At 60.5% G+C, this 22,374-nt stretch overlaps 2 protein-coding genes across 2 annotated transcripts in view; one reads left to right on the forward strand and one right to left on the reverse strand.

Annotated features, from left to right (window-relative positions):
• Positions 1-9,166, forward strand: part of STX8 (syntaxin 8) — a 252,080-nt gene extending 242,914 nt beyond the window's left edge. Inside the window, exon 8 of the mRNA XM_047089964.1 lies at positions 8,987-9,166. Coding sequence (XP_046945920.1) covers positions 8,987-9,054 — 68 coding nt within the window. The 3' untranslated portion in view covers positions 9,055-9,166. The remainder of the gene's footprint in view (positions 1-8,986) is intronic.
• An 8,635-nt stretch (positions 9,167-17,801) lies between these two features.
• NTN1 (netrin 1) overlaps positions 17,802-22,374 on the reverse strand; it is a 169,518-nt gene continuing 164,945 nt past the window's right edge. Inside the window, exon 6 of the mRNA XM_047090040.1 lies at positions 17,802-18,130. Coding sequence (XP_046945996.1) covers positions 17,802-18,130 — 329 coding nt within the window. The remainder of the gene's footprint in view (positions 18,131-22,374) is intronic.

Genomic DNA, 22,374 nt, shown 5'->3' on the forward strand with positions numbered 1-22,374 from the left:
GTTGACTTGTTCCCTTCCTAGGGCTCTCCGAAGGGCAGCGTGGGGCCAGCCTCTGAGCCCCGTTTTCCTCTGTGCAAATTGGGGGAAATCGTTGCTTTGCCAGCCTCCCCCCCCCACCAAGCCCTGCCAACTTTTGGGGATTTGAGCAGAGGACATTCTGAGCACACATACATCCAATAGCATCACAGCAGCTCTTTTTTTTTTTTTTTTTTTTTTTTTTTTTACTGTTAATTTATTTTTGAGAGACAGAAAGTGTACAAGTGCCTGTGAGCCTCAGAGGGCCAGAGAGAGAGGGACTGAGAGGTTCCAAAGCAGGCTCCGAGCTGTCAGCACAAAGCCCGATGCGGGGCTCGAACTCACCAACCGTGAGATCGTGACCTGAGCCGAAGTCGGACGTTCAAGTGACTGAGCCACCCAGGCTCCCCTGACTTTTTTTTTTTTTTTTTTTTTTTTACGTCTGTTCTCTTTATGCTTCTATCACTTGCATCGACGGTCCCGCGATTATGCCGGACTGGCTGGCACCCTCCCGCGGGGCTGACCATGCTCCAGGGCTGGGCACAACTTCAGAGCCCCCACCAGGCTTTCCGCGGGCCTTCTAGACTCCCCTTGGGTTTGCTTCACACTTCTCCCCCCGCCCGCGAGCCCGTCCTCCGCGCTGGCCCTGCTCTGACCTTGCCTTCCTCGCGGGGCCCACATCCTGGGCCACCGGCCCCTCTCACTCGGCGTCCACTTGGCTTCCGACGGCAGCCAGCGCCCGCCCGGCCCAGCCGCCCCTCCTGTGGCCAGTGACCCAGACAGATGCTGCCAGACATATTCCTCCCCGAACTTCCCACCTTCACTGGATGCCCGTCACCCCAGCTGGGCTGCAGCTGGAACCGGGCTCCGTTTCTGAACTGGGTGCCACCCGGCTGTTCCCGGGTTCGCCCCTCTTTCTTCACTTCTGGGACAAGTGACATCTCAGTTCCGTCGTCAGGCCGTGAGCCCGGCTCCCTCGTGGGACATCATGCGGCATGTGCCGCACACGGGCGCCTTCTTAGCAGCGGGCCGTGCACGCGGGGGTAATTCGTGTCGTCGTAGCTGCCGTTCACGGGGCCCCGGATTCGCCCCGGGAGCCTCGGGCACCTCATCGTACTGAATCCTCACGGCACAACTACGAAGTCGGTGTCTGGGGGCTTTTACTGATGGCGGGACCGGCCTCAGACGGAAGGAACTTCGCCAGTGCCTCCTATATACCACCGGCAGCTCGGAGGTCGGGTCTCCCTGACCCCCAAACCCAGCGCCCGGGCCACCACGCCCGACTGCACGCTCCCTGCTGCTGGAGCCCCCCTGGCCTGAGGAAAGGCATGTTTGTAAGCGGTAGGGGCCTGTAGGGGCAGAGGACGGTCATTTAAGGCACGAACTTGGCCAGAGGAGGGAGGAGCGTATCTGGCTCCCGGGAAGCCAGCAGGCGGCCCGGAGGGAGCGGAGTCCCAGCCGAGCGGCCCAGGCGGTGGCCCCCCGCAGGGTGACCGAGGGCAGAGGGTCCGAGCAGACGGGTGAGAGGGCGTGAGGTCTGGTGAGCGGAGGGAACCCACCAGGGCTGCCCAGGAGCGCTCACCCCTGAGCAGAGAAAAAGAAAGCCTGAGGATGGGTCGCCTGCCAGGTCAGAACAGAACCAAACTCAGAAGGTCAGAGAAGACTCCCGTTCAGTTCTGGACGAAGGCAGCGCTGTCGGCAGGAGACGGTGGCACAGAGCGGTGGCGTGAAGCCGATGCCACAGGGGCCCGGGGAGGCCGTGGGTGCCCCTGTCCCCAGCCGCTGAGCTCCAGGCCCCCCCGCTGCCCGGCAGAGCCCCCCCAGCTCCGGCCAGGAACCCGCGGGTAACCGCGGTTCTCCGGCCCTGCAGCCTGAGAATCGATCAGAATGTAAATACGTTCCCCTTCGCCGCCGGCCGTCTACTCTTGCCTTCGCTTATTTGCCCAGTAATGGGATTACAGGGGACATTTACATGAACTTTGGAAAACAAATATTCCAGTTTTGCCTTCTCTCCTGCTTCTTGCTCACCTCAGCTCAGGACTCCGCCGCGAGAGAGCTGTTTGATCCGCGGGAGCCAACTGCGTAATGCGTGAGCAAATGTCACCTGTTCACAGGCACAACTGGGGAAAAAGCCCCCCAGCCGACTCTAGGCGGGTTTCATAAATGCCTGCCGTGGACCCTCAGAGTTATCAGCGGCACGAGAGGTGCTCGCGGGCGCGGACTCGAACAGGTCGGCCACGAGCATATGTATTTTGGTCCAAAGCAACCGACGATCGCGGAGCAGCCAGTACAGCTCTCCTGGGATAAGCAGAACCGGATGAAAAGACTTTAGATAAAATTGCCCTCCAAACCCCCCACCTCCTGCCCCATCACCCCTGCACCCTCTCCTCTCCCGCCGCGCTTCGCTCCGCACCCCTACAGCTGAGGGCGCAAGTGTCCGGAAGTGCCCCAAAGCGCCTGTGCTGAGATCTGCTCTCCCTCTCTCAAGGAAGGCCAGACTTTGTAATCCTCCTCCCCTCCTTCCTCCTCCTCTCCCTCTCCCTTCTTCCCCTCCTCCCCTTCCTCCTCCATAAGCACAAAGAGCCGTTACCTATGCCCGACTACGGCAGACACATCGGCAGCACCGGCCCCGTTAATTCGCAGGTTTCCAGCGTCTCACTGGGGAAAAATAGGGACCGTGAATCCGGATGAACAGACTTTCAGAAAACGCAGCGCTGTCCCGGAGAGACTGTGTTTCAGGTGCCTTCCCCTTCTGAAAAGGAGTTTGTTTTCTTAGATCTTTGTTTAATGGCTGTCAATATTGCGAGTGGTGAAGGAATCCTCATCTGGTGAACTGACCAAAGGAAGTGGACATTTTTTTCCCACTCCCGTAACTCTGGCATGCCCCCCTGCCTGGCCCCCCCTCCCCCGCAGGGGGCACTGGGTGTCGGGAGGGAGACCCCGCGTCGCCAGGTGCCCGCAGCAGCAGGGCCCGGAGCCGAGCGAGGCTCAGTGGGGGAAGCGATCCCGATCCAGGGGCCTCGCCAGGTGTTCCCGTGCTGGGGCCGGGGGCAAAGAGCGTTCATTGTTTGAGAAGTTGGCAGGTTCCCAGAAGTTCAACTGTCTTGCCTCGTTCTGAAATGTCAAACATTTCCTTAGCTGGGGGATGGACGAGCAGACCCCTGAGGTTTCAACACCACTCGGAGGCAAAAGAAAGGAGTTCTCTCTGTCCCACGTGACCGACTACGAGTCACAGTCTTCCCGTGACCCTCCGGCCGCGTGGTCTCCTGTGACCTCCGGGCTGGGGCCACTTTCCCATCTCTGTCTTCAAGAAAAAGCAAATCGTCGGGGCTTACGCACGGTGGGGACTTTTTTTTTTTTTTTTTTTTTTTTTTTAGCGATGGCTTATCTTGAAGGGGTTCTCACTGAAGTCTCGGGAGATGAAGTATGTCTGTCTGGGGGTTCACTTCAAAAGAATACACCCGGACAGGGCACGGGGGAGGGTACAGGCGAAGCCAGACTGGTCGTGAATCGAGCCTCGCGCATCACGGGGCATCATTACTCGCCCATCTACTTCTGCGCCTGTTTCAAGGTTGCCACCGTAGACGGTGGGAAGGAGGGAAGGAGGAAGGAAAAAGAGAAGAGGGGGCAAGAATGAGTGGAAACTCTGTATCCCAGATTCTCAGCCCAGAGGAGTCTGGGCCCCTGTCCCTGGTAAACCCCACATCGTGTTGGGAACCAGGATCCCCCCTGCACGGCTCCCCTGGTGCAGAGAAAGGGGAAGAGGTGGAACAGGGGTGAGTTCCACCCCTGCAAGGACAGGGCCTTCGGTAAGAGCTTTCCCTCGTGGATGAGGTGGAGGAGACAGGATTTCTCTCGGGCTAAGAAGCAAGTAAGCAAGGAGATCACACGGAACCCCGAGCACGGGAAATATTCCACACACGGCACCGCTCAGCCCCCCCTGGCTTTAGAACGAGCCTTGGTGACTCTTCCCGAAACATCCTTTAGAGGAGAGACACTCCCTTCAAGAAAGGTGCCAGAGCCGTGGCCACGTTCCAAGAAGGCCAGACTCTTAAAGAGAAAGGATCACCGGGTGGCAAGATATGTAAACACCTGCTCTTTGGCCCAGAGAACCCAAAAGGCTGCAGCTGGCCTTTGCTGGTCATCGTCCCTTGCCGTCTTGAAGTGACTTCGTCAGTTGACCCTCCGCCCATACCAGTTCACTGAAACCTGTTGAAAATGTCCTAGCCAGAGGGCCCCTGTTTGCCCCGAGACGCCTTAAAATGTAAAAGACCTAGTTTTCATTGCTCTTAAAGTCGCCTTTGCATCGTTGCGCGGGGACCCGCCTGACCACATGGCATCAGGTGACCACTGTCTGTGGCACCAGGAGCTCAAGGGCATCTTCGGTTTTCACGGGCATCAGGTGCCCTGGGTCACCTCTGCTGTGGCGCGTTCGTAAGACCCACAGTTTCTGTGATAGAAAAATTAGCAGCTGGAAGAGGAATTGCTGTATTTTTTTTTTAAATTTTAATGTCTATTTATCTTTGAGAGACAGAGAGCACTAGCAGGGGAGGGGCAGGGAGAGAGAGGGAGACACAGAATCCGAAGCAGGCTCCAGGTTCCGAGCCATCAGCACAGAGCCTGATGCGGGGCTCGAACCCACGGACGGCGAGATCGTGCCCTGAGCCGAAGTCGGACGCTCAGCCGACTGAGCCCCCCGGGCGCCCCAAGGAATTGCTGTGTAATAGCAGTTCCGAGAGGCGCAGCCACCTGTCCGCTAAGCGGTCCCATTAAAGGCATCAGCCCAGGAGCTTCTGTCTGGCCCCCTGGCGTCTGTGTGGCATTTGTTGACGGTGGCTGACCACTTTGTGAATCTTCTCTTTCTTTGGCTTCCTTGACACATGTTCTCAGCTTCTCTCTCTCTTTCTCTCTGTCCACTGTTCCTCCTTTGTCTTTCTTACCGGTTCCTCTTGTCCCTTCCAGTGACTCAATGCGTTTATTCACTTCTATAAAAAAGGATGCGCGGTGACTGTTCCGTGGGTGAGGCTCTGTGCTCGGTCCTGGGGAGACGGCGGCCAGCTAGACGGGCTCAGTCCCTGCCTCGGACACTCAGGGGCCAGTAACCGCCGGTGCCTGGGGCCTCTTCCCTTGGATCGTGAGCTTTGTGTGTGTGCAGGCTGACCCCGGGCGTATGGTGCCTACTTCCCAGCCGGTGACGGTTCTCCACGTCTCGCTCTCCTCTCCCGTTCTGCTATTCTCATCACCACCCTGACGTGAAGACGCAGGGTCACTTGTGTCGGCCTCTCTCCCTCAGTCCAGAACCCCCGCCACACGGCGAGCCTCGCGGCCTCGAGTGCCCTCCCGGCTCCGACCCTGCCCGAGCGTCGGCAACAGCTGCCTGAGACAGCACGCCTTGTCTCCCGCCTTTCCTCAACACCCGGGCCTCCCCCCTTGTCTTCGGGGGACGCCTGGGCTCTGGAGCCCTAGCAGCCACCCCCGACGCTCCTCAGGCCACCTGCGCCCTCCAGTTGAGGATTGTTCCCTAGACGTCGGAGGACGACGTCTCCGCCCCGCCAGGAACTAGTGGGATTCCTGCCCAGGTGGAACTTTCGGTCAACCTGAAGATGTTTCTGGAGGCAGAAATGCACAAAAAGGAGACTTGTTCTTCTCGTTCTGGCAAGAAGATGGACCGAGATAATGTTGACACACACGTGCCCACACACACACGCACACCTTCCTACAAGCATCTCGAAAGGCAAGATAAAATATTACAGCCTCTCCCCTAAAATGCTAACCCACGGCGGAATTTACAAGGAAGAGAGGAAATCCCCAGATGAAGGAAGTGGAGGGAGAACTGGAAACCAGGGCCTGAATGGATGAACCGAGGCCACGGCTAGGTCGTTATCGGCCGCAGTGATGCAGAGCAGGGATCGACTCGGTTCTGTGAAAAGCCAGACAGGAAATAGTTTAGGCTTTGCAGACCACCGGCCGCGTGTCACATCTACTTCTTTGTCTTTTTTGACAACCCTTAAAAAATAGAAAAACCATTTCTTGGCTCAGGGGCTGTACGAAAACAGACCGCCAGCCAGGTTTGGTGCAAAGGTCCACAGTTTGCCGACCCTTGATGTAGAGACTTGGGTCTATGTCCGTATGAAATCAGGGGGAGAACTCTTAGGTCCCCAACAGGGGGTAGGTCTCTCAGAAGATCAGATCATCAGAGAAAGAGGGTGTCTTGGGAAAAAATCGCCCACTCTCACAGGGAGATGATAAGGAGGCTGGCCATGTGTCTTTAAGTCCCTTCCTTCTTAATGTTTAAAACGATGGGCGTGTTCTGCCTTACATGGGTTGAATTGAAAATACATACTGCTTGGACTGCATTGGACCCTGGAGGTCTGTGGAGAGGATTCAGGGCGTCTGTGAACTTGGGTGGGAAAGCAAATTGCATTCTTACTTCTACTAACCTCTAACGGAGTGCAGCCTTTTCCTCAGTTAAGATCGTAGGCAGGTAACCACAGTGGCTTTGTCACCAGTGGAACTCACAGGCATTTCCACATCAAAATAGAGTGTGTTATTATGATCTCAAAATTTTTAAACGTATATCTGATATGCATGTTTCGTTACAACCGGGAATTTTAAAACATGCTTCTGAGTTAACTGTTGGGCCAAAGAAGTTGCCTAAAATTTTGAAAGACGTGGAGTTTAGAAACGAAGAACAGTGCCGCTTTTTCATATGAGAAGTTGTAGGCTTACAGGGGCCCGTACTTGGAAGAAAGATGGCAAATGAATGAGTTGACTTTCTGTTCAAGAGGTTAGAGACAAAACAGCAGGGTGAAGCCAAAGAAAGTCTAGGAACAGAAGGATTAATGAAAATAGATGCAGAAATTCAATAAAACACAAAGTAAATGAGAGGTGGTCAGCAAAGTCAGGACTTATCCTTGGGGGGGCGCCTGGGTGGCTCAGCCCGTTAAGCGTCCAAGTCTCGGTTTCGGCTCAGGTCATGATCTCACAGGTCATGGGTTCCAGCCCGGTGTTGGGCTCTGTGCTGACAACGCGGAGCCTGCTTGGGATCCTTTCTCTCTGCCCCTCCCCCACTCACGCTGTCTCCGTCTCCCTCAAAATAAACAAATAAATAAATAAATAAATAAGCTTAAAAAAAAAACGAATTCTTGGGAAAGTTGAACAACAAGAGGCATCTTGAGGCTAATCAGGAAAAAGAATGCTCAACTACGCGGTGTCAGAGACGAAAAGAAGGACGCGGATAGAGCACAGTGTTGAAATTATAAGAGAACGTCACAAACGGTTTTACGCCAGTACTTTCGAGCACTCAGAAAAAAATGGGCAGTTCCCCAGGAAAATATAACTTAACAAAACCGGCTCAAGAAGAAGGGAGAGCAGGGCTCCCACGTCAGAAACCGTCCAAGCCTGTCGGGTGAGTGTTGAGGACACGCCTCGTAACGGTTCGTCTGTTTGCTCAACAAATATGTGTGGAGCCTCTGCTCCAGGTGCCATCAGAGAAGCTGGGGTGTGAGCAGCAGGGGAAGTCATCACAGCTCGAGACCTTACGTCAGTTCTGCCCAGGAGGACTTCCTGTGATGAAGGAAGTCTCTGTTGTCTGTGTCCAGCACGGTGGCCATTGGCCACAGGTGGCTCTTGAGCACTTGACATATGGTGAGTGTAAATGAGAAACTGAGTCCTTTAATTTTATTTATCTTTTGAATTTTATTTTTTTTATTTGAGAGAGAGAGTACATGCAAGAGTGGGGGTGGGGTGGAGAGAGAGAGAGAGAGAGAGAGAGAGAGAGAGAGAGAGAGAGAGAATCCCAAGCAGGCTCCATGTTCTGCACAGAGCCCGAAGGGGGGCTCGATCCCACCACCCTGGGATCGTGACCTGAGCCGAAATCAAGAGTACGACACTCAACTGACTGAGCCACCCAGGCGCCCCTATTTGATTTTAACGTTTATTTGTTTTTGAGACAGAGAGAGACAGAGCATGAACAGGGGAGGGGCAGAGAGAGAGGGAGACACAGAATCTGAAACGGGCTCCGGGCCCCGAGCCGTCAGCACAGAGCCCGACGCGGGGCTCGAACTCCAGACCGTGAGATCGTGACCTGAGCCGAAGTCGGACGCCTAACCGACTGAGCCACCCAGGCGCCCACCCCTATTTAATTTTAATCAATTGCAATTTAAATAGCCCCACGTGGCCAGCCAGCAGCTAGTTAATAACACCAGCAGGATGTTAGTGACTTCCCGTAAGAGCATAGGGAGTGGACTCCTGGGACTGACCTCTCTGGAAACAGCTTCTCAGTCTGAGGTGGGCAGTCCTGTTGGCCAAACCACCATGTGACCCCGTGCGCTTGACCCCCCACCTCCCCCCGTTACTTCCCAGACGCTTCCCCACGCTTTATCTCCTCGCTTCCCTCTGGGGGCCTCGGTAGCCCCAGGGTCCTCCGGCAAGTGGACGTTTTTGGAGCCCTGACTTTGCAGTAGTCCGTCCATTGGCTGTTCTGACAGATGACTGACATAAGCGTCTCGGGCTCCAGAAGAAAAGGCCAAGCCACGTGGAGACAGTGGAGAAAGCGGATCCGAGACTGAATACTGCCGCGCGAACCCCAGAGCCCTCTGCGTTATCGATGCTTCCCCAGCGCAAACCGAAAACGGAGCCACGCTGCCCACGGAGAAGCCAGGGGCTGGGCGCGTGCTCCCTTCCTCACTCGAGGCCCCACCCAGAGCCCCCAGTCTGGCTGGCACTTTGCTGGCACAGCTCTTGAGGTAGCGAGGCGGACAGTCTCCAGCGTCCCCGGGGCAGCTGACCACCCCCGCCCCCCCCCCCCGCGCGCGCGCGCGCGCACACACACACACACACACACACTGAAGGCCGGGGGTGGGGGCACAGACGTGTCCATCCGCCGTCCCCTGGGAAGGTAGTTAACCGGCTGTGTGACGCCCTTCTGGGACAGATCGCTAAAGGGGTCTCTCGTGCTTCTGTTTTCCAGGGATGGTCATGGTGATTTTACTGCTGCTCGTGGCCATTGTGGTCGTGGCGGTCTGGCCCACCAACTAGCGGCAGTGAAGGGCCCCCCCAGCTGTGACACCCGCCAGCGACGGACAAAAGCTCGGCACCCCGTTGGTACGCGAAAAAGCTGCTCTCAATAAATTCCCCCCGACGCTCTGAACGTCCGCTGTGCGTTGCTTCAGTAAAGCCAAGAGTGTGACGGCTCTGGAGGGCTGCCTGGAGCCGCGGGCCCGGCGTGACCCTATCGGTTTCGACATGGGTCGCTGGGGCGCTGGCCCGAGGTCCTGCCGGGGGTTGCGCCCTGTGGCTGCCAGGTGGTTTCCGACCACCCCGCGGTGTGCTGGGTATCCTGGGAGCACCAACAGAATGGGCAGTTTGAGGCCACGAATGTCTGTCTCCCTGGGGAAGTCATGTGCCCACGGAGGAAACAGTGAGTCCCTGTGTGTGCAGGTGGGCGGGGGGGGGGGGGCCGCACAGGCATGTGTCTGTGCACCTGTCACCCCGCCACCCTGCCCCAGTCCCCACTCCCAGGCTTGCTGCTGTCACTCAGAAACATTGCCAGACTCTACTTGGGGAGTAGAGCCAGGAGCACATCCCTTTCCCTCTGCGACCGTAAACCCATTTTCCAAGGCTGAAGCCTGATGATAAGTAACGTTGAGTAAAGTGGGTGCCGCGGGACGTGGTCAGGCTGGAAAGCACCGGTTAGGGCTCAGCGAAAGGTGTGGTTACGACGTCAGGAGGGCAGTGCCTTTATGTGGTGCCCGAACAGGCTCTGACCACCGTGTGCATGTGTGTGTGTGCACGAGTGCGTGTGTGAATAAGGACACAGAGGACATCTCCCGTGGGAGCGTCAGTGAGTTCCAGGTTCAAAGGCGCCCTCGGTCGGGTGTGTATAGAAAGGACGGGCGGCCGGCCTGGCTTTTCTTTCCATGGCAAAGGGGGAAAGGGTTAGGGTTGCTGATGGGGCGGTTTCCAAAGGCACAGGGTTTCACTGAGGAGGAGGAGAGAGTGGGTCAGTGGGAGGGGACCCCAGGGTCTCCCGTGGATCTCCCACATACTGCGGGCGACTGCCCTCGAGAGGGACGGGCTCGGGACTGACGACCGCGCCGTGCCAGGCGGACCTGAGGTCCAGACACTTCGTCTCAGAGAGCTTGGTGACGACCGTGCTCGGGGAGCGGGAAATCGCGGCAGGGGGCGGGGCCTCTTCCTGGTGGCTCTTCCCTGGGGGCGCGGGCTCCCTTCAGGCTCCCGCCACGTGGGGTGAGCACACGGTCGTCACAGGCCTGCCTCTCTCCCGCGAGGTGGTGCGGCCCTGGGCCCTCCTGGCTTCACCGCCCGACTCTGCCCCGTGACAGCCATCAGACGGGCCGGCACTAGGCCCGCGACCGGCCAAACCCGAAGGGCCCGGGTCCGTCCCAGACGTGGGGCAGCCGTCCCGTCCACTTGGACCCTGCTCCCCGCTGACCTCGGGGTCGGCCACCCCGTCAGAGCTCGGCTAGGCCTCGGGGTGAGAGGGGGGTGGGGAGGGGGCGTGAGCGGGGACCGCGCCGTCGGGCACCTGGGCCGGGAGGCAGGGGAGAGGAGGCAGAGGCAGGCTCCGTTCGAGGCGGGCGTGCTCCCGAAGGACAAGGGCCGTGCCGGCCGGGGGGCCAAGGGCTTGCGGCCGGCCAGGCGCCCTAGACTGCTTTTCCCTCGTTGCGGGGGGTGGGGTGGGGAGGCGGGTGGTTGCTCCTGGATCACCTAAAGGAAGATCAAGAATCTGCAAAGCCACGTCGTCCGGCCTTGTCGTGCGAAACCCCGAGTCCGTATAAACAGCGTCTCCTTGGAACCCCCCCCCCCCCACCGCTTCGGGGCTCCCGGGAGGCGGCATTGAAGGTCTGTTTGACTTTCTCACCTCCTCTTGACTTGCTCAGCACGGAGCCCCGGCAACTTGTGGGGCGTCTTTGAACCCGAGCCACGGCGTCCTGGCTCAGTCACACGGAAAGGCCTTTTCAAGCCGAACACTGAGCCGATGTCTGCATACAGCCGCTTCTGTTCTTTTGACTGAGCGGGCTCCGGGCCCGGCCCCGGCGCTGCTAGCTGGGTGACCTGGACAAGTGACTTCACTTCTCTGGACCCGCAGGCAGGGGAGGGGGTAGAAAGCCGGCCTGCGAGAACGTGAGGACCTGCCACGTGAGCCTCGGGCAGCGCCGGGGGCGGGGTGGGGGGAGGGGGGTGCAGGGTGGTGCCGGGCAGGAAGGATCCCCCCCTCCTCCGCATCCTCAGGGCTGGGCTTCTCGCGGGAGACACCCACCCCTCTGAAGCAAAGGGCGCCTGGCTGCGCTGAGCCGCTTTCGGGCACCTGTGGCCTGGGGACCCACCCTGGAGTCAAGTGGCTTAACATAAAGGTGGCTTGTCCCAGCGTGGTCCGGCAAGGCCTGGCTTTCCCCTGCGAGCCGTCAGGCCTGCATTCCCACAGGCCCGCGGCACCGAATCGGCCGTGTGGGCGGTGAGACCTCGCCCTAAGCATAAGGAGAGGTGGGACGGGGCCTTAGCACCCGTCCCCTCGAGAGCCTTCTCCGCGAAAGGAAGCTGTATTGAAATAACAGGACAAGTATTGTTTAACTTAGGCGATTATTAATTGTAAGCACTTAAAGGCTGGATTCCGTATAAAGAAATCCAGATACCTGCTTATGGCCGGTAGTCGGGATCTGTTGAAACTTCATTATTTTTAAAAAAAAAATTTTTTTTTCAACGTTTTTATTTTGGGGACAGAGAGAGACAGCATGAACGGGGGAGGGGCAGAGAGAGAGGGAGACACAGAATCGGAAACAGGCTCCAGGCTCCGAGCCGTCAGCCCAGAGCCCGACGCGGGGCTCGAACTCCCGGACCGCGAGATCGTGACCTGGCTGAAGTCGGACGCTTAACCGACTGTGCCACCCAGGCGCCCCAAAACTTCATTATTAATAACTGTAACTAAGCCTTAGTCTTAATTAGCCTCAGGACGATCTGCTCCTTTCAGGGTCCCCGGGGCCCCAGCAGCGCCCTGGAACTGTGCGTGCACGGGGCCACTGCAGAATTCCCCCGACTGCCCCTCTGCTTCCAGAACCGCCGGCCCGCCTCCGGCTGGGTCCTTCCTCCCAGGCCTCAGCTTCCTCGGCCCCAGGTGACAACTGGGGGCTCTCCGCAGAGGACCGAAGACGCTCTTTTACCTACTGGGTTTTCTAGGCTAGCCCAGCTCAAGTTCGATGCGGGTATTTTCCCCCCTTATTTCAGAAAGTGAGCCGAGACTCGTCTTTCCTCTAATTGCCTCGTACAATGTCAGACGTCCCCCCAGGTTCACGCCAAAAGCATTCACCGCTTCCCAGCAGTGGCTCGCGGTCCTGGGGCGTGTCTGGTTCGATACGGCCGTGAGCTCACCCCGTCCACCTACCGCGTGTCTCACTGGCTCTTTCGCTCCCCATTTTTCTTGGCATGGTCCTCATATGTCTTTAGCGTGGAAAGAGAGGTCTATTCAACAAAACCCGAAGCCTAGGCTGTGTCTGCCGGGAGCGGGCGGCCCGCACGCCAGCTCGCTGTCCCAGGAGGGGACGGCTTTATGAATGCGGGGGGCCTGGCGTCCCTGAAAGTGGGGCAGACGCTGGGAAGCATCCTCGCTCAGGAGGGGTTGGGCCTTTGCCTGGCCCGTAACCGTGCCGGACCCCAAGTCCCGGACGGGGCAGCCCGGCTTCCTTGTGCATCAGGGCCGTCTCCAAATGGGCCGGTCGGCCACCTCGGGCTTGCGTCCTGCACTGACTTCGGCAGGTGGCCGTGCGTCCCCTCCCCGGCTGCATGAGGCCCCGGGGCGGGGCCGGGGGTGGGGGGGCGGGCAGTGGGGCCGCTTCCTTCTGGCCTGGGGCCCGGGGCCTGGCCGTGGCAGGGTCCCGAAGGAGTAACAGCACTCTTCAGGCACAGATGCCTTTTTTACGAAGGACAGAAAAACCACGTCACGAAAGCCCTTGAGAACTGGACCCTTGACCTACGATGACCCAAGGTGAGCCTCCGACCCCCGCATGCAGCACACGCCTCTCGGCCTGGCGACTTAGCAGGTCTCCGGTCCTCAGATACCCCACCCCCGCCCCCCCGCTATGAACTGGCCGGCTCCTCTCTCCTCGGCCCGTCCAGCCAGCGAGACCTGGATCCTGTCCCTGTACCCGGTGTCAGGCATCGTCATTCCAGCAGGGAGCTGGCTCCCCAACGGATGGGGACCCCGGAGACCCCCCCACCCCGGTCTGGCCCTGGTTGTTCGTGCATCTCCGTCACGTCCCCGTGCAGCCAGGAGGGGCCTTTCCCCGCCTTCCGGGGCCAGACCAGCCCGGCTGCGGAGACCTGTCCTCGAAAACAGCTGGGTGCAGTAGTGACAGCTTCCTGGTGACGATGGGCCCGGCTCCACACTGAGTGGCAACACAACATGTTCCTAATGACCGGATTGTTTATTTAATAAAGCACAACCACTCAAGAGTTTAAACATAGCCTCTGAGAAAGCCAGCGAGCTCAGCTCCTGGTGGCCGCGTGGCACCGGCCCCAGCCCAGCGCCTGCACCGAGTGAAGCCTTTAAAAACGGTGGCCCGAAAACCCCTCCAGGTGTCACGGACCCTGTCTGTTGTCTTTCCTCGTGAGTCTCTTCTCGGCTTTGAGCAGAAGAAACTACGTGAAAGGCGAGAATGCTGCTTTGCAGGTTCTCAATCGGAAGGTGAAGTTCAAAGGTGCGCTGTGTCCTGCTGTTGAATCTGGGCCAGGTGACACCTCTTCCTGCTGTTTCCTGGGGCTCCCCCTGACCTGGAGCCCCAGGGAGTGGCAAGGATGGATCCCAGGGATGGCTTTATGGGGACTGAAACACCCATTGTCCCATCTGGGAGCATTTTGGCTCCAAATCGTGCTCAGAGGCAGCAAACCTTAGGACTCTCTCCAAGCCAAGTTGCCCTTTTCTGGTCTTTTCTGGGGTGGGTAGGGCCCTGTCTTGCTGGCGCGTTCTAAGACCAGAAGCCATATTCCTTAAGAGTTGCCTGAAGACTCCCCAACTTTCCGCCCCCCCAACATGCTCAAGCCGCCAATAAAGACCAGGAGACAGCGAAACAGTGTACAAGAGTTTATTTAATTGATATCTGAACTTAGTTCTATCATGTAGGGCCCATGTTACAAGTTCCGTCTGGGTCCAGTACAACTCTAACAAAAAACAAAAACCAGAAACAAAAAAAGAAACTTAAAAAAAAAAAAAAGAAAATCCACAACTTTGTCCATGTCATTAAATATATTCATATATAATAACCATAATATATTAGTATGCATTGGAAAGGAACACTGACCCAAACAATATGTCATGGTCAAACTAAACATTTACAATTCCGAGCGAACAGAACTCAGAACGCAGGAGGGATCTGGGGGTGGGGGTGGGGGGGGTGGGGAGGGGTACGGGGACGGGAGTGCCTTGAGGAGAAGAGCGGTCCGATGACGTAAGTGGGGGTGGGGCCAGCTTGGTTTGGGCTGGGGGGCGAGGCCCCACGAGAACACATTTGGACACCCCTAGTGTATGGCGTGGCCGTGGCCCGTGGCCCAGCGACCCCGTCCACGGGTCTGGTTCACCCGCTCGCCAGTCTCTCTCTGGGAGGGGCTGGGGGCTTCCTTTAAGTATTGACACCCTGACATTTTCCAGTGCCCCCAAGGGGCCATTTCCTGCTCCCTTGGGGACTCCTTGATCTCAGCCTTATTCCAATCTGGGGCAAACCCAAGGAAGTGTGTCCCCTTTTCCCGCGTGCTGCTGCGGAGGCTGAGGTCCAGGAGGACACGAAGGGCCTTGGGGCGCCACAGCCGTCCCTCCCGGGAGGCATCGTTCCTGTCCCTGGGCGCCTGGGGCTGCTCTCAGGACAGAAGCCACCCCTGCAGGCGAGTCCAGGGACAGCACCGCATCCCTCCCCCCCCAACCCCCACATCGTTAGTGTTCCCGGGTGTCGGTAAAGCAGGCACTCTGCTGTCAGGGGCTCCAGACCACCCAGCAGGTGAGAAAAAGGGCAGGTGGGCGACCTGTTTTTGTTTTAAAAACTAATCAGGCATGTTTTTCTTCGAACACCTACATAGCACAACTCTGGTTAATACACTCTTCAAAGTCTAGTTCCATTTTACATCCCTTCCTAACTGTACAAACCGGAACGCCTCAGTTCCTACTTCCCTCTCCTCCCAGGGAGGCGGGCGGCCGGCAGAGGCTGCTTTCCCGAGGACGGGGCCCTCGCTGCCGGAGTCGGTGGCTGGAATCAGAGCAGCGGAGGGCCGGGTTCTGGCCCGGTCCTCGAGATGGGGAACGCAGGCTGGGAGGACCGAAGTCCCCAGCCCCCTCACCCCCACGGGTGACCGGGGTGGGGAGGGCCAGGCCACGGGTGGATGGGGCGGCTCCTACCCTGGGGCTGCTGGGCAGAGGCTGAGGCCGAGGCTGGTTGAATTTCGAGCAGGCCGCTGTCGCCTGAGGCCTCCAGGGCAGAGGGGGCCTCGGAGACCGGCAGGGCCAGCCCCTCTGTGGACGCGGTGGGGACACTGAGACCCAGGAGGGCACAGCCCTTCTGGGCAGGGTGAAGAAGCCAGGCCAGCGGGAACAGAAACAAGACAGGGCCCTGGTGGCGGCGTGGTGCCTTCCGGGGACCGGGCGCAGCAAGTGCGGAGGCCCCAGAGGCCCCAGAGAGGCTGACGGCGCTCAGCGAAGCAGGCTGGGCCTCGAGGAGGGCCGGCTGCCTGCAGGGGACGTGCCTATGCACCCAGCCTTGGGCCTCGCTATTCCTTCCCAAGGCGGCTCTGCCTTCTCCCTGCCCTCTTAGGCTTCTCTCCCAGTCTCTCCTGGGATCCCTCCAAACACCCCCAGGCGGCCAAACGTCCTTTCCGTTAAGTCTCAGGATTCGCCAAGGCCTGCCTCCTGGGACCCGGCGCCGCCTCCCCCATTCTTGCCACCACCTCTCAAGAGGTTACCGTGCCCGTCCCTCCCTTCCCCTTCTGTTCCCCAGGCTGCGTGCAGTGACCAGGGCCAGGGTCTCAGCCGGGAGCGCCCCGTCACAGCCTGCTCCGGAAACCGGGTGCGTCGGCCACAGGGTGGCGTGCACCGAGGGGCAGCGTGGCCAGGAGGCCTGGTTCTGGAGCCTGAACCCGGCCCTGCCTCTTCCTCGCTGGCAAAGTGGGGTGAGAATCCCTCCCTGTCTCGGGGCTGTCATGAGGGAAATGTGACAGCACGTGGGTAAAGTGCCTGGCACGGAGCAGGTGCTCAGTAGAAGGCGCCGCGACGCGGGCCAATGCGGGGGAGGCAGAGGAGACCCAGACCGCGAGGGGCCCAGCTTCAGACTCGGTAGGACCCTTCTGAGCAGGGAAAATGAAACCGATTTCCTGACGGAGAGGGGAGCCGGGTCCGGAACTCGGTTTGGCGGGGGCGAGGACGTGGGCCGGAGCCGCTGGGCAGTGCAGAGAGCTCCAGGGCAGGGCGGCAGAAGGCCCCAGGGCTCAGGAACGGGCTCTGCGCGAGGCGAGCGGAGGGTCCGGGTGCTGCGGGGCTAGGCCAAGACGGCTATGGAGGGCAGCCCGGGGCCGGGGGGCGGGAGGGGGGGCCGCAGCAGGCATTCTTGGTCCAGCAGCCTCTGTCCCTTCCCCCGGGGAGAGGGGGAGGACCCGGGAGTGAGGGCAGTCACACGAAGCGGTCACGGCTTCCTTGGCCCACGGGAACCTGGTCATCCCTGCCCCGGCCCGCCCGAGGCTCACGCACCCTGGCACCTCGCTGAGCCTGCAAACCCTGGCTGGCCTCGGGCAAGCCCCCTCCCCCCAGCCAGGCCCAACTGCCTGTGCAAACCTGCATTCCACGCTGTCCAGGCCCTTCCCAGCAGCTGACGTCATTACACAAATAGTGTCACTGCCCCTTCTCCCTCCCCTGGAAAATGTCATAAAGGGGCTGGTTCCAAGTTTCCAGAAAGGAAACTCTCTGGGAGGTTTTGCCTCCGCGGTGCCTCCTCCAACAGGCAGCTCTAACGTGAGGCGGTGACCACCCGGCTGGGGCTGCTCAGGGGTGTCCTTGGGCCCACTGCCCTCGGCACGGGTCAGAATTCCGGGCCGGCACCCATCGCGCAGCTGGGCGGTGACAGGCGCGGACCCCGCGCTCCGCTCCTCTGGCTCCGCGAACTAGAACCCCCACCCCACCCCACCCCACGACCCCCCTGGAGGACCGACTCAGCAGGTGGCAGCGGAGGCCACAGGGCGCCCGGGGACTGCTGGGAGGACACACCGCTCCGGCCGCCCCCAAGTGCCTGCAGGCCCCTTCAGACGGGGGCCCAAGTTGTCGCAGCCAGGGGTCCCGTGTGGGGATCCCCAGACAAAGGAGGGTCAGGGGGAAGCAGGGGCGTCTCGGTCTTCTGTGTCCCCGGGTGGTGGGCGACCGGGCTCGCTCGGCCCCCGGCCCCGGGTTCACAGTTCTCACGTCCCCTTCTCCGGGGGCCACCCCACCTGCGCGGCTGTGCGCCCGCCCTCCGCCCCCCGCCCCGCCCCGCCCCGGCCGGGACCAGGCGGCCCCGCCCCCTCGTCGGCCCCGCCCCTCCCGGGGAGCGCGCCGCTGCTCTGGAAGGAGCCCGTGAGGTAGCTAAGTCTCGTCCTCATCTCTCCAGCCCCGGGCGCGCGGCGGGGGCGGGGCGGGGGGGCGGGGCCGCGGCCAGAGCCCCGCCCCGCTACGGCCCCGCCCCTCCCCCGCCCCCCTCGCCCGGGAAAGCGCGCTCGCGCTCGGCCCCGCCCGCCCGCCCTCCCGGCGCGCCGCTGCCTCCGCGCTAGGCCTTCTTGCACTTGCCCTTCTTCTCGCGCTGCTGGAACTTGCGCAGCCGCCGCGCCCACGTGTCCCGCCATTGGATCACCAGGCTGCTCTTGTCCGCCACGATGCCGCTCTGGTCGGGCGAGTCCTCCGCGTTGCCCAGGAGCAGGTACTTCTTGAGGGGCTTGATTTTGGGACACTTGCAGGCGATGTCCCGCGAGCGGATCCACAGGCTCTGGTCACCGCGGCGGATGCGGCTCGTGCCCTGCTTGTACACGGAGATGATGTTCACCGTGAACTTCCACCAGTCCCCCGCTTTATCCGCCTTCAGGATGTGGATCTGGACCGCTGCAAGGAAGCACAGTCGGGCTAGTGCGCCACGGGCCGAGAGTGCCACCTGGGTCCCCCATTCCACCCCCTGGTTCCTGTGACCCACCCCCCCCCACCCTCCTCGAGCCGAGGATGGGGCAGCCCACCTGACGGCGAAGGAAGACGAGACCCACAGTTGGAAAGCGCACAGGGTACCCCACTGGGGAACGCGTGGGTGGTGCCGGAGGCTGTGGAAACCCACCTGCTGACGCCTGGACCGGGGCCGCTGCTCCAACGAGCCTCACCCGGTGCCCAGCTTGAAGCTGCCACCCAGCAATGCCTTTGAGCACAAGCCCCCTCTGGGTCCAGGAAGGCCAGGAGAAGCTTACAGGAACTGACCGCCCGTCCTCCCAGCCCTCTGGGCAGAGTCCGCCTGCCCAGGACAGGTGTCCTCTGTGAGAGCAGTGGGGGCCACTCCTCACAGGCTGGGCAGGAACCCCTCTCAACCTTCCGCCATGGCTCTTCCAAAGGCTCCGGTCATTTAACATGGAGCCTCAGGACCAGACGCACCACCTTGCCCTTGACCCAATCGCAGAAAACCATAATGGGATCTCGGTGCCAGTGCCGAGTACCGTGAACCTGTCCTTCCAGGTGGCCGTGGTCCCCTTCCAGAGTCCAGGGTCCTCTGGATGCCCACCTCCCATGCCCGCCAAGCTGCCTCCCCCCTCCTGACCCTTCCCAGTTACCCCCCCGCTCCTGATTCTCTGCCAGTATTTCCTCCTCCGGTACAGGGGTGCCCCACCAGAGCCTGCAGCAGAATCCCCTGGAGGGCCTGTCAAACACAGTGCCTTGCCCCAGAGTGTCTGATTCCATGGAACTGTTCCAGCCCCCCCAGAGCCTGCCTCTCTCACAAAATGCCAGCTGGTGCTGACACTGCTGCTGCAGGAAATACACTTGACCCTAGGAAGTGTTAATAAAGGTCATTTCTGCACGACATTAGGTATTATAAAAGTAGGAAGAAATGCTTTGTAAAGAAAAAGTGGGCAGGGGAGAGCTGGGCTCAAACACGTTGGTGAAATTCTGAGTTAACCAAAGTCAAGAGGTTTCCTGACTGCGGGACTTTTCAGAGCCTTCAATCTACAAAGTGTGTGTGTGTGTGTGTGTGTGTGTGTGTGTGTGTACGCATGTGTGTTGGTTTCCCAAACAAAGGTGATGGCAGACCTCTCTGGCTAGCACATCTCAGGTTAGCAGAGCCCCATGGGGTCCATCTGGGGAACTACTGGGGGGACGTACAATCATTCCCGGGGATAAAGGGAGGGGGTCTCTGTGCACTAACCCATCAAGGAAAACCTGGTCATCTTCCCCATCCCCATGGTGAGAACAGAGGACATCCCCCTTGCCGAGCCCACTGGCCACCCCTGCACCCTTCACCTTTGGACCAGGCTGAAAACTGCCCTGGCAGGTGAGTGGGCCTGAGCCGTTCTGGACAAGCAGCAGCAGATGACAGCTGAGGAAACCGAGTCACCGGCAGGCTCAGCCGCTCCGGCAACCACGAGGACACGTCCCCAGGGAATACCGATCGGTCACCCCCTGCCCACCTACGGCTCGGCCGGGCGTCCCGTGCTGGCCAGCCTCTCTCCGGGTCTGCCACTGTCACCCCCGGGGGCCCCGTGCCCCCCTTCCATCCCCGCGCTCAGCCCAGGACGACGGGCAGGTTCAGGGACGGCTGGGCTCAGGGGAGCAGCGAACACCACCCCACTCATCTTCTGGGGCGAGGGAAGTGGCAGATTTTCCCAGATTTTCATTTCAGCTGTTCCTGGACATCCTGAACTTTGCACTCCAGTGTGAGGGCTCCAAAGAATGGCTGCCATGGCAACCGTTTCCATGTTTTCGTCACCAAGGGACTCAACACTCAGTGTGAACTCCGAGGTGGGGTGGGGAGCCCTCCAGCCTGCAGAAGTGGCTGGGCCGTGTGTTTGACTGTGCAGACGGGGGTCACCGTGGCAACTGAGTGCCCCTCGGCTAAGCGACGGGGGAGCCAGCGTCCCTGAGAACCCCGGTTTCCTCTCCGTAGGACTGAGCTGAATACACAATGAGCCTCCCTCAGGATGCCACTGTTTCCCTGTGTGCGACCGCAGACCCCTGGCCCGTCCACGCTGGCCCCCGCCACCACCCCCCGCCAGCCGGGGGACCCTGGAAAACGCGGCTGTGATCCCAGGCACTGAGCGTCTGCTGGTGTTACAGGCTGAGCTGTGTCTCCCAGATTCATATGATGCAGTGCTAACCCCCCACCCCCGTTTGCCGGAGAGGGATGGTGCTCGGAGACAAGGTCTTAACGGAGGTAATTAAGTTAAGACAGAGTTATTGGGGGCGGGGGGACGGCTAATCCAGTATGGCTGGTGTCCTCGTGAGGAGAGGAGATCAGGACACAGACGCACAAGGAAAGACCCCACGAGGACACAGCGGGAAGACGGCCGCCAGCCGGCCAAGGAGAGAGGCCTCAGGAGAAGCCAGGCCTGCAGACTCCCCGGATCTCGGGCTCCCGGCCTCCAGAACCGTGAGACGACACATTTCCGTTGTTTAAGCTCAGTCCGTGGTACTCGCTTCTGCAGCCCTGGTGAGGGGTCCCAGCTGTGCTAAGGAGAGGCCAGAGAGAGCCGGCTGGACAAGGTCAGGCCTCGGGCTGGCCCTCCAGGCCCCCAGGGGCCCTTCTTTGTCCCCGGAGCTGCAACAATGCGGTCCTTCAGGAAGCAGGAGACCCTGCCCCACCTCTCCTGGTCTGGAGTCTCCCTCCCCTCAAGGAATTCCCTGGAACAACGGGCAGGGCGTCCAAAGCGGCTGCCCACCCCACCCGTACTGGCCGGGCCTGAAGGGGATCCGCTTAGCACTGAGGACGCAGCCCAAAGCGGGACCCAGCCCCGGACACCTCGCCGTCCCCGAGAATCCGGGGGCCAAAGCAGTGGACACGGGTCCTCCTCCGACCCCAGTAGCTCCCTGGCCTTGCGGTGGGACGGCACGGGGCGGGGGAGGGTGGCGGGAGGATGCATGTGATTATGCTGGAAAACATCCACAGTTCCGCTGCCCTTGGCGACGCCTCCGCACATTACACAGCCCACCAAGTATGAGCCGCACACGCAGCGCACGGGCCAAGTCCCTGCAGCACATATACAGCTGAAAATATTCAAAATACACACTGAAACGGTGACCTCAGGCAGACCTGCTCCGCACGCCCGGGAGCGCACCAGGCACAGCCCAGCGCCAGGCCCGCCGGCCCTGCTGGCCGGGAGCCCGGAACGACTGGGGTCTTCCAGCCACCCCCCCCCCCACCCGCCCCCGCCGAGGCACTGCCCCACCGGGACGCCAGGCACAGCGGCCAAGGGCAGCCCTGCCCGCCCAAGGACCTCGGTCCCTGAGGCCGCGCCCCTGATGCGCACATGACACTCACTCCCGGCCAATTAGCCTCAGCCCTCAGGACGCCTAAGCCCCCGCCGTCTGTGCACCGATGTCCTCAACTGACCTCAACGAGGACAGGATGGGGGGGGATCCGGTGAGGATCCCTCATCGTGCAGTCAGGAAGGAGAGAGATGGGATTAGCCCCGGAAAGGCAGACCGTGAGATCAGTCTGGGACGCTAAGAAGCGTGCTGGGACCAGTCGGCAGGAAGAGGGACCCAGCCGCAAAGCCACAGTGGTCCTTCTCAGAGGCAGATGCTGGCTGGGAGGGGGAGCCTAGCCCCCACGCTGCTGGTGCCTCGGGCCCCTCTGTAATTGATGCGGGGCCGCATCCCCGGGTCCACACTGCCAACGCCCTCCCTTACTCTGTGAGCTACACCCACAGAATGCGGGCTGAGGCTGGGCAACAGTTGCTAGTAAGCTGCTGTGCCGGTCGCTTGGAGCCCTGATCTCCGCGCAGACAAAAGCAGGCATCGGGGTGTGGGACCCGGAGCCCGCGAGGCGGGATGGGTGAGGGCGGCTCTGGAAAGCCCAACCGAGCTGGGGCACCCGCGGGCTGCAGAGTGGAACAGATGCCCGTGGAAAAGCAAGGAGAGAGCTCACAGGCTCCGGGGAGCCAGGCGCTGGCCCCCCACGCCCCGGGCCTACAGGCCGGGCTGCACTTTGTCTCCTGGCCTTGGAATCCCGGAGCGCCCCGCGTCTGCAGCCAGCAGCCGAGCTCCGTGAGCAAGGCCGCGAGCAAGGCGGGGCTGCGGCCACCCCACGAGCAATGCCGGGGCTCACAGGAAGGACCTAGTAGCCGCCGGGGCCGGGCTGTGATGACTGACTTCTT

This window comes from Lynx rufus, unplaced genomic scaffold (genome assembly GCF_022079265.1).
Source record: "Lynx rufus isolate CCGP_SWC_20201006 ecotype Redwood Valley unplaced genomic scaffold, mLynRuf1.p SCAF_28, whole genome shotgun sequence".
Lineage (NCBI taxonomy): Eukaryota > Metazoa > Chordata > Mammalia > Carnivora > Felidae > Lynx > Lynx rufus.